Source organism: Labrus bergylta, chromosome 11 (genome assembly GCF_963930695.1).
Source record: "Labrus bergylta chromosome 11, fLabBer1.1, whole genome shotgun sequence".
Classification (NCBI taxonomy): Eukaryota; Metazoa; Chordata; class Actinopteri; order Labriformes; family Labridae; genus Labrus; species Labrus bergylta.
The window spans coordinates 16727570-16739586 of NC_089205.1; the positions used below are offsets into that span (position 1 = coordinate 16727570).

The 12017-nt window shown below is 38.0% G+C and overlaps 1 protein-coding gene across 1 annotated transcript; it reads right to left on the minus strand.

Moving 5' to 3' along the window:
* Positions 1 to 283: 283 nt before the first annotated feature.
* On the minus strand, positions 284 to 11904 carry fxyd6 (FXYD domain containing ion transport regulator 6). The gene is made up of 8 exons (XM_020639331.3): positions 11673 to 11904; positions 6166 to 6219; positions 5638 to 5661; positions 4605 to 4640; positions 4387 to 4461; positions 4170 to 4206; positions 4010 to 4059; positions 284 to 2766 (listed from the first exon to the last, which is right to left on the minus strand). The coding sequence occupies exons 2-8, from the start codon at positions 6212 to 6214 to the stop codon at positions 2729 to 2731; spliced, it is 309 nt and encodes a 102-aa protein (XP_020494987.1). The 5' UTR covers positions 6215 to 6219; positions 11673 to 11904; the 3' UTR covers positions 284 to 2728.
* Positions 11905 to 12017: the final 113 nt, after the last annotated feature.

The window sequence follows — 12017 nt, forward strand, 5'->3', positions numbered from 1 at the left end:
ACAGGATAATGAAAGTTTGTACTCTTAAACCAATAAACAGTATATCAGACAACCTTTGGAGTCATTGCAGAATGAGTGGCAAATTACTGGTTACTGTTGGCAAGGAAGTCTTTTTGTTATTGCTTCAATAGCAGCAATAGCTTGTAACCTTGACTGACATTCAATATATGTAGTATTCATATTACTGTAACAGTGTTTGTATTAATATCAAAGTAACCTACTGTATTAGAAAGGCCCTGATGCTAATTATTGAAATCTACATTAAAATACAAACAACAACCCATTATTGTGTGGTCAGACAAACTTTATTTATGCAAAAAGCCCAACATGTTGCTTCACGATGCCTCATGCGAAGAATGAACATTGCATTAACCTGCTCAGTGAGCATCTTTACAACAGGTACACTCAGACTCTTAGTTGGTGAATCCCTATACAACAAGGACTGTTCTTTTTCTCCCTAATGGTTTGTCTTACGTTACATTTTAATAATATAGTTTTGCACATGAATAATATACATTTTAAGTTACATTTCTTTTAAACGTTGTCTTTATTTCTTTAGATATGAATAGCACCTATTGCCATTCAAAGCATCATATCATTAGCAGTTACATAAACAAAATACATGTAAACAGAGAAGAGATCAAATCCCAGGTTTCATTGATTTTCAGACCTAGTGAGTTTGTCGTGGTGCCAGTGACAGAGCAGTTACGTTTCTGTGCAGAGACGGAGGCAGTGAGACAGCTGATGCAGGAGCTCCCTCAACTATTTAGGGTTACATTTTTGTGGAGGAGCTCATTCTTGTGCTCAGTCAGAGAGCTGTGGCAGTTCAGATTGTCTTATATAAGGCTGATCCCTTTAAACATTATAGAGGATTATATATATACCCAAATGTGCCCACAGACACACTAAAACCACACTCAGACATTCAAACATAGACCCCATTGGATGGTAAATAACTGTATCTGATCTGTAAACAATTTGTATAGGTAGCCTATAAATAGTTATACATAGAAGCTTATACATACAGTATGTGTGTGTGTGTGTGTGTGTGTGTGTGTGTTGTTTTTTTTTTTTCAAATTTGAAAAAATGTATCCATGACAGTTAACCATATCCACAGCCCTTGTCCATTGACATCACAATCAGGGTGTGAAGCTCAAATGCTGTGATAACGTCAAACTGCTGCATGCCAGGTGGTAGGGACAGATCATTATCATTTCAATGCTTTAATAATGATCAGCACCAGAAGGACAAGTATCAGTAAAAACATTGCGGGACCTCAGGACGTTTGTAAAATTATCTTTTCCATAACTGATTGGCTAATTTCAGACAACCACTGTTGTTAGCACTCAGCCAGCTAACATTAACATTAGCTAGGAAATGGCTGAATGGTTAAAACACCTTTGAAAGGGTCAGAAAAAACAATTCAAAAACCATTTACAGACTTAACTTGACACCAACTGATTTATTAACCCATTGGCTACCACCAGACAACAGCTAGCGTCAATAGAAGGGTTTAAAGGAATAGCTCGGTATTTTAGAAGTGAGGTTGTATGAGGTGCTTATCAATAGTAAGTATACCACCTGATATGTTAGCTAAACCCATCTTATGCCAAAACGTCAGGGCTGCAGGTATGGAAGCTAGGCTATACATACGGGTACATTTACTCTACTTAATTTAGCTTATTTTATTGAAAAAAAAACAGCCAAAAAACAAATAACAAAACATGGTTGAAGCCTGAGTGACGTCACCCCTTTGTTTTTGAATAGTAAACAGGAAATGGCATGCCATAGTTGCTGTAATAACCACTCATTTTTTAGTTTGGATGTATTTGTTGTCTCTTTCGAAGCCTGCAGAACAAAACAGCTTATCAGTGTGATTTTTCAATATAGAGTACATGCACCCAATGTTGTTTAGTGGCTTGGTTTTTATTAAAATTAGCTGAATTATGTGGAGCAAACGTAACTGTCTCCTTCAAGGTCTAGCCTAGCTTCCTTGTCTGCGCTCCTTTAGTTTTTCTCTATAGAGGGGCTGACCAACATCTCCGGTGGCTAATATACCTAGAATGACAAGTAACTCATAACTATCACTTAATTTTGCCTTTCCTTTTCTATTGTGCCACAAAATCAAAAAGGCAATCTTAGTATTTAGCCACTTCTTAGCTAGCTGTAGTAGTCTATTAGCTTGTAAGCGAAGTGATGCTAACATTAGCTGTTATGTAATGGTAGCTAATCGGTTACCAATTGTGTTATTTTAATTTGAATAATTTCACTCTGGATTTCCACTTTGCATTGCCTTTTTAAATGCTTATCAGTCAGGAACCTTCAGCTGGATGTCAGAACAAAATGGCTGCCAGGTGACGCTGAATTGACAAAATTGACAACAGACAACTCCTAAAACCTAGGCAATAGATAAAAACATAGAACAACAGACCTCACAACATTAATATTCTTCAAAGACAATCTTGTGTCAAAGGTGCTATCAGCTAAGACGACACGGAGTAAGACTGTCACACAAAGGCACAGAAACAAACAAGAGCACTGAGGGACTGGCACAACTGAACAGAGCACAACAGGTGAGATTAATATACATATTACCACTATAAATGTATTACCTCATTCCCTGACATAACCATTATGTTAATAATCCATGGATTCACTGTTTTGTGGCTTTATGTCAAATAAAATAGAGCATCACATCAGAAGGCCGCTTTGTCCGGAGTCGTTCGATCAGTTCTCTGCCGGAGTCTCTTTGGCAGCGGCTGCAACTGAAAGACGCCAAAGAGGAGCCTTTTAGTCAAAACACAACTTACAATCACTTTCTCTGTAGCAAGGCAGATTTTCTCTCTTACGTGAGCAAACATACAATCACTTAAAAGGATTACACTTATAGTGAATTTGTTCATTTGAATGCTATTAAGTCCATGCTAGATTTTTTTTCAAAGCTGTGAACAAATATTTACCTTACTTGACTACAGTGGTTATCATTGGTACAATCATAGCTTAAGGTATTTTATTTAAACCTTTCTTTTTCATACCTCTGCTCCTTGGCCAAAGATATGTTTCAGTAACAAGTACTGCCCTAAAAACAATATAATATACTGTATACTTTAAAATTGTCACTCAAATCAAGCGTTTTATTGCACTATACTGTCAACTGGCATACCCTTTAATGACACTGACAGAAAAATGGTCTTATTCCTTTCTTGAAATCTAAAAAAAAAATATGTTAAGGGATCAACATCAAGTTTTCACTACCTTTGGGTAGTAGGCTTTAGTTCCCTCCCTGTATTCTTCTCTATTCTATTCTATTTTGACACTTATGTGTTACACTAGCCCTTGTGTACAACACTTAATATGCCAACAAGAGCTAACCCATGAAAGAAAGAATGGCAGTCTGGACTAACCCGAGAAATAAAACATGGAGGGCAAACAAAGAGGTCAGGAAAATTATCTGTTTTTATTCAAGAGGTAAGACATTATGAAATTGTGGATGTTTGAACATCATGAAATGCAATAACCCAAGTGGATTAAACATCAACTAATCTCAATAAACACACCTGCATATGAAAATAGAATATAGGTATTATGTATGTACAAGTATTATGGTGTTCTTTAATGCTCCTACAGGGTGTCCAACTAGCTACACCAAAAAACCTGAATCTCCTCATCAGAAGATAGCTGATGGCTTCAATTTGAACTCCAACTAGCACCTTGATAACCATATCTTGATGAAAAAATGTTAAAAATGACAATTGTGCTCTTCAATTAATCACCTTACAGTTCAAAAAGCTCAATGTCTATGCTTTATTTGAGAAAACTGAATCTGATTACAGCTTAAGGGTATGACATCAAACTGTCCTGTATATTATAGGAAGGAGAAAGTCAAGTATTCTAAGGTGTGTACATGAAACATGTATGTCGTCCTCGGTGCAATCCAATCATGGATGTATGTCAAAGGGTGAGGCAGAGGTGAGAGCAGCTGACTGAGAGGTAAAATGTGCATCTTACCCTTTGAGACAATCAGGTTCTCCTCCTGTTGTTCCTCGTCTCCGGGGGCACTGAGGAGAGAATCCACAGGTTCTCATAATAACCAAATAATGTAGTATGACAAGAAAATAACTTTCACAACCTAGTTTTTATTTTTAACCAGAGAAGGCCACTGACATACCTGGGCTTCTTGTTAATGCTGCAGCGGCATCGTCGACCTAAAAATAAAATTGGTCCTTGTTAACTGTTACCTGATAATGAAATGGTGTAGCTCTCCACAGCGTGTGGAACATGCATTACTATTCATTAATACATTGATTGTAACACTTGTTTTTATCTGATAACATAAATACATAATAAAATGATACACAAGCCAAACATGAGAGAGCGGGACTTACTGAGGATGAGGAGAATACCCAGGGTGAACAGAACCACAGCCAACGCCAATCCCCCGATCCTCAGGCTCTCGTAATCTGCAGAGGAAGTTTACGGCAGGAAGACAAAGCAGACACGCAGGAGTCGGAGAAAGAAATGAATCAATGTACCTTTTATGCAACATTTCTATATCTCAAAAATTAGCTGCAGAACAGGATTTACTAAACCAAACTACACTTACCATATATAAACGGGTTTTCATCTTTTTGCGTTTCATCTATAAAATGATTAGGAAGCACACATTTAGAGTTATTTAACACAATTAAAGATTAAGTGAAAACACTTCTACATTGTGCTCTGGTTTTGATTGATCATATCTGTGGTTACAAGCTAAATGTGTATTAAAAAAGATAATGTTTCAGGTATGATCATTACTTAAACCCACTCTTTTTTTCTTCCTCAAAAATGTTTAAAAAAAGATTCACTCTTTTTTTTCTGAATTGACACAAATTCATGAACATCATTATTTCTCCAGAGCTCTGTAACGGGACCACTCACACCTGACAGATTTAATTTAATCACTTTAATCCTAGTAACTAAATCCCCCCTACATATTGAGTACATCACAATACAGACTGAAAAGACCTTCAAGTTTCATTCCACAGCGACTTCCCAACTAAATACACATGCGTTGTTGTAGCTGGCTGCATTTTTAAGGAGCCAATAGGAGGTGCTAAAGTCAAACATTAAAATGGTTTTAAAACATACTGACTTAATAAGGCAGGGAAGTCCATTTTAAAGTTATAGGCACCTCACAAAGGTCTTTCATTCACCATAACGGTGAGGAGAATAAACTTCAGTATTTGAGTTTTATCTTTGAGCCTACCTTATCCATAGTTTTTTTTGCCATTGTCCTTTACTTTATTTTGTAGTAGCCATGTGCAAATGTTATAGACTTATGCACAATCATCAAATATTGATGATTTTGTCTGAATGGCATTTGAAAAATCATTGTTTTCACTCTATGTATGTATACATTTTTTTATTTATTCATACAGATACTTAATCCTGTATTGTCTCTGCAGCACTGGTTTCACTCCATAAAAATCTATTTCTTGTCCATGCACAGTTGAGTCTGGACCTAATCCATAGCTTCTACTACTCAGGGGGCCGATCCATAAGAGTCTGATTTGATCTGGAAACCAACAGAGCCATCTTTACGGCTGTTAGAAGTGAGGTGTGACCCCATTAGAGAAAACATCCACTGTACTCACCCTGTGCACTCTGGTTTGTTACAGCTGAGAGGTCACAGAGGTGGGAAGTAGTTTGAGAAAGAGGGTAAAAGGAGAGGGGGGAAGGTTGAAACACAGAAATAAGACAAGACGGGAGTCAAAATATCTCAATATATCTGTCAACGTGGAAGTCTATCTCCCTTTTTTTTACTATAACTCTCAAGTGTGTCACAAACACACTTCACAGCACATCATCTATTCTTAGTGTGTGTCTATGTTTCCTTGTCTTACATTTAATCATACACTACAAACACACCTGAGACACACACACACACACACACACACACACACACACACACACATACAGTTACTCACCAGTCTATGGAGCCCACACATAAAGCTCTAAAGTACTAAAATTGGTGTTTTGCTCTCAGCCCACACCCATTGAGAGCCTCCATATGATGACATCACTGCCTGCACCGACACTGCCCCCCTGTGTACAAGTGCTGTATGCATGCATGCGTGCGTGTTTTTCTTGCATGCATGTGTGTGTTTCAGGGGGACACTTACCAGCCACACACACCAGGAGAGAAGAGAGGAAGAGCAAAATAGTTTCCATGGCAACTGTTGACATAGAGGAGTAAAGAGGGAGGGTGAGAAAGAATAAAGGAAAGACAAAAATAGGTATGTCACATTTTTCTACACTAGTGAAGCCAGTAAATGTTTTAAATTGTGTATAGTACACAAACAATGAAATACAAACATATAATGTTAGTATATACCACACAGGCCATGGCCTAACAAGCACACATTAGTAGGTGTGTAAAAGGAAAATCACAGCACACGGCACTGGCTCAATCCAAACCCCTGTAGATTAACTGATGTAAAGGGTTTGCTGATATAGTGTCTGTCTTGCATAATGATACATGGTCAGAGCCCACATACATGTTCTCTTTTCTCTGCAGAGATTACACTCTCCTCCCAGTGGACATCACACAACCTTGGCCTAATTTCATTTAAAATATTCACATTCACATGCTCTCCGACAGAACGTTTTTCAGATTGGACTATTTGCATATACATATATGCATATTAAAGGAAGGGTCATATTGTCTACATAGTATCTGCATTGTCAGGCTGTCAGTCAATTGGGCAAAGTGCTTTAGACTGAAAGTATCTCAACAAATTTTGCACTGATTGCGATTACTTTTTTTCCACACATGTATGGTCCCCAGAGGATGAACCCTACTGACTTTTCTGATCGGCTAATCCTTATTTACAGATCTTTTTTTGTAGAATCACAATGCAGACAACATGAATTTAATTGTTGGAATCGCTCATGTTTCCGATTCTATGAACATATGCAGGCATGCAGGTACAGCAATAATTTGCTCTTAGATGTTGCCCCTCAACTATAACTCTGTTCTTGCTTCTTTAGTTGCTATCAGACTGAAACTTCTCATCTGCAAGACATCAGACTGTTGAACATTGTAATTCTTGACATGTTATTATTCTGGCTTTAGCATTTAGCTAAAAGCACCGCTGTGCTAGAGTACAGAGGTCTTTGAATCTTGACTGTGAACTGAATTAACCCACTTTTCGTCAATTTCTCCCCAAAAGATGATCTGATCCTGGGAGTTGTAACTATGGCTTGGTCTTTATATTTTGGAAAATCAATACTTTTGATTGATGACAAGCACTTCGGGCCACTCATGTCTGAGAATCAGTTTGAATCAACAGTTTACTCAATTTAGGCTTTGCAGTTTCTTCCTTTCTTTGCATTTAAAAACCTTCCACAAAGACAGATTTAAAAGGGTAGGTAATCTACTGCACTCTCATGCCGATATTTCAATAAGATAACAACCAGTGCGCTTCCATTTGTACAAATGCAGACTTGGATACAATAAAAAGTCATGAATCAATATCTATGAGTGGTCTGGTTTCCTTTCATATTCTACAGTGCAAACAAGATGTCTGGTAATGGATTATATATCAACATTAAGAAGTTATCAAACAACTAGATGGGCCAGCATACCGTGTCCTCAGAGGAGAGTCAAATTCTTCCGGAAACCCTTACTGTACCTCCCCCCCTTGTTCCAATTATTGGAAAACTAGAATGTAGCACTAAGAGCACTGCAATCAACCAATTCAATAGAATGGAAGCCTATCTGAAAACATACACTGGTGTCCTCATATTACAGTGTTTTTTTAACCCCTCTTAAGGGCTACTACTTTAGTCATTTGATTTTTATTTTTCCCCAAACAAGCTCTAGCTGAGTAAACTCTGGCCTGAACAGGAAGTCTTAAGAGTTAAATTACAAATGGGCAACAATATTTGACAACAATGCATGTGAGAAAACATCTAAAAGATCCAAAGAGAAATATTAGAAAGAGATAAGTAAGAAGAACCCCAACCACTAATATACAACCTTTATAATCTACTTTTAAAGACTTCAGCATTTACATGTGAAAAATGCCACCTGTTCACCTGCCTCCTTCATGCAGTTATATACTTCTATCCATCCAATAAAGCCCGGTCCATTTATGTCCATTTGCCCATCAGGCTGTCTGGCTGTGTGTATAAGTGGAAAAGCACAAAGCGCACTTAGATGCAGAGTCAATTTCAGTCATCAGAGGTAGTGACTGTGGCATTCCTGCTAGGCTGATGCCTATATCTGGACTTCTTATTTCAATGTGTGAGTCCTCATACAGGAGCTATGTGTATGAGCTATGCAATGGTAAGTTCAATAATACATTAACCCTATGTAAGGCCTTTGAAAGAGCAAAATACTTCCTCTTTACACTGACTTTGATGGGGGAGATTTTTGCATGTTCCATTTCAATAAGTAGCATAATCAGTTCTAAACCACTTTTGATAAGAAACTCTTTTTTAATAGGGTTGCATTACTCTTCTCAATATGTATTCTTCAGTACTGATGTCATTTTGCATTTATAATCATTTGAGACTGAAATAGTAAGGAGTTTCATTTCAGCCAGGACAACTCAATCAAGACTTAAAGCTTTGAAGTCTTTTCCTGGTGTCTTTTGAATTGATGAATTTACAGTGATATTTTACATTGTATTTAAAAGCTAAATTCAGATATAAATGCTAATAAGTGTTTGATTACACATCTTTCAAGGACTTTACCCTTACTATCATCAGAGGAAACATGCTATGTTGAAGTGCTGGCTTCTCTGACAACACAGCAGCAGCCAGTGTGTCCTCCTTCTCAGTTCCAATTCTGGTGTGGAATGGTCTGTTTTTGTTTTAAACAGAGACAGGAGACGGTTTTAAGGCATCCGTGTGCAAGAGAGAGCATTTCAGCAATGGAAGCAAACTCTTTTCTACCCGACCTAAAAAGCCTCTGCATTTTTCTAATAAGCTCCACGACCAGAGTTGTTGTAATAGTATAAATATTGGAGGTGCTTTTGAAAAACCGATACAGAGTAAGAGTTACATATTGCTCCTTTATTAATGACACGTTTTTTTTACTCTAACAGAGTTAATGATTGACAGCTGGCCACAAATGGTACATCACTGACATTCACTGTTATCACATTCAGAAACATGATCCAGATCAGGTACAACCGCAGGTGGGGAAATGATTCACCTAAACCCGGTGACCTTTACATGGCAGGTATAATTTCAGAGAATAATGCAAGATTCTTCTCAAGACTGACAAGATTATCTACAATATATACAAACACTGAATATAAATATTGTGATTGAAATATATCTGCTTTCCAAAATGAAGTTGTTTGACTACCTTAAATGTATATTTTTGTATGAGGAATACTCGATTTTTGGCCAATACAGATAGCTATCTGACAGTTTTTAACAATTTGAGATTTCTATTGTTTCTGGTTGACTAACATTACAATACCGACACTAGGATGGGTCTTTGGCGATGTTGAACTTTATCATATTCCTAAAAAGTCAAATTCATTCATTTAGCTCTGACACATTTTTAATTTGTTAAAACAATTTTTAAAATTTCAAAGAATATGGTGAGATTGCAAAGGTGTACGTCAGTCTTTTAAAAGGGGGAGTATTTTGAACCGTTAGTAGGTCAGTCTCTCATGCTTGGCAGACTTTCATACTCTGTAATGTAATGTCACATGCTGCTTTTCAGCACCAGCCTTTCTCTCATTGGGTATGAAACACGGCACCTGAGGAGCAGCCTCTCTATCTTTTCTGAACTCACCAATTCTGCATTATGGTTCAACAATATCGAGTTCTATTACCAGGTTTATCTGACAGGAAAGAACTAAAAAAGGGCAGGGTGACTTTATCTGTGTGGTAAGGACAGGAAAATAGCAGGAGGAGGGCTGCGTTTCTGTTATATAGAGAGAAAGACAGGCTGGGCATGAGGACAGTGCAAACAGGAGATAAGCAGACAGGGATGGACATATTTTGGCAGTAGACTTCAGGTGAAGGGCATTTGTAGATTAAAATACACAGAGCATTGGAAAGACAGGTCAGATGATGTGACCTTGGACAACATACGTTTGAGTTTCAGACAAGCTTAAGATCAATGTGATACAAACTTCTTTTAACATGAACATCTTAAAAACGGGTTATAAGAGGAATTATGCAACAACACAGTCAAGGTCATAAAAGAGAAAAACTATTAATAAATAACAGACTAGGCTACCAAATGGGTGTTTTAACATGCTAACCCCACAAACACCTTTCGTAAAGGCTGCACCTTTTCGGAAATGTTTGTGTATCCCTGTGTCACTCTCTTTTTATATAAAAGGTTTTCAATCTCAGATTGATTGGCAACTTTGTGCCAAATCGCCTCCGTGTTCTTATGGCTGAGGACATCTTGTTTGGTAAATAAATGGTTCGGAGGCCTTAAGGTGTAGAAGAAGTAAAAATCAATTGAAACACAGTGACATGGACAGATTCTTTGCATTGTGTTCAACACTCATTTCAGCCATACAGCATAGGTCACACGAATGTCTTTATAACATGCTTGATGAAAAAACAAAAACACTTAAATCTGCTATCATAATGATGTTACATCGCCATGACAACAATGTGCGTTGTGCAGTGTCCAGATATCTCTATGGTAACTGCATCCAACTGAAAATTCTGGCGCCGAAGTAAAATTGGGTTAAGATGGGAATGTCACTTGAGAACAACCAAACCTTGGCGCACATTAACAGGGACGAGGGGCGTGGCATGGAGCTTAAAACTCATTGTTTGCCTTCTGGATTGAACTTTTGTTTCTCTTATAGCCTCATTGTGCTTAAATAGGCAAAATCATAGACAAATGCGTCATCTTTTGTGTGGGTATTATGTGTGGCCTTAATTCAAAAGGGTTTAACGCCTGTTTAATTATCGCGCAGACAATAATAAGCTAAAGCACATATATCGTCTCCATTGTGTGTGTTTTTTTTTTTTTTTTTAAAGCACAGCGTAGTTGACACTGTTTGTCAGGCTTCAGTAGGAGACTCACGACATTTCAATATGATTTGTGACGTCTGCGCGTCCATCAGCTGCGTCCATCAACCTGTGGATCATCTGGTGCTGAGCAGAGAACGTGACATTATCCTCTGTGATGTGTCCGCATCTCACACGTCAGAGCTGCTGTTTAGTGGCTCTCATTGATCCGATAACAGACAGTTCTTCGGTCCACGAGCGTTTTAAAAATTTGACTCCGAGACTATTACATTATTTTCTTTGCCGCGCGCAACCGGTGAAGGTGACAGTGTTCAGAGCCAGTAGACACACCCTCGTGCAAAGCACTCACAAACAAGTCGCGTCGTAAATGGCTTCTCTGCAACTTGGTGACAAGATGCCCTGTCGTGTGTAGCCTAAATATCCAACACCACACATGTTGGCGATCATTTTTATTTGAAAATGTTCCTGATTCACTGGAAATCATTCTAATGAAACAATGTGGTTATAACGGATTGTGTAATCAAATTAGCTCCTGGTTTTGGAAGATTATTAACTCGCGTGTCTTGTAAATAAGGGCTACATCCTTTCACACTGTCTGGTTATTTTCCGAGAAAAATAAATAATCAACAGCAGCAAGGAGATCAAATATGCTCTCTTATCTACATACCTTTTCTTTCCCCAGCAGACTGTTGGCCAACAAACTGATCTACTCCCACAAAAAAAATCAATCAGCTTGTCTCACAAGGCTTTAGATCCAAATATTCTCATCGGTCAATATTTGCACACTGCTCACATCCACTTGTCCTGGGAAAATAGATGTGATGGGTAACAATGTGACTCCTGGAGTGACTGCTTGTTCAGCGTGTTCAACACCCTATGTTGCTGTCTCTCTCTCTCTCTCTCTCTCTTTCATATTCTCTCTCTCTCTCTCTCACACACACACACACACACACACACACACAGAGCACTATGTCAGTGTTGTGCGTGATTGACAGCTTGTGATGGTCTGTTC

Coding starts and splice junctions, on each gene's coding strand:
- fxyd6 (XM_020639331.3), bottom strand. CDS start 6,214: ATGGAAACTATTTTGCTCTTCCTCTCTTCTCTCCTGGTGTGTGTGGCT. Junction 4,207..4,386: donor GGGTATTCTCCTCATCCTCA/GTAAGTCCCGCT, acceptor TTTTATTTTTAG/GTCGACGATGCCGCTGCAGC. Junction 2,767..4,009: donor GAACCTGATTGTCTCAAAGG/GTAAGATGCACA, acceptor GGCGTCTTTCAG/TTGCAGCCGCTGCCAAAGAG.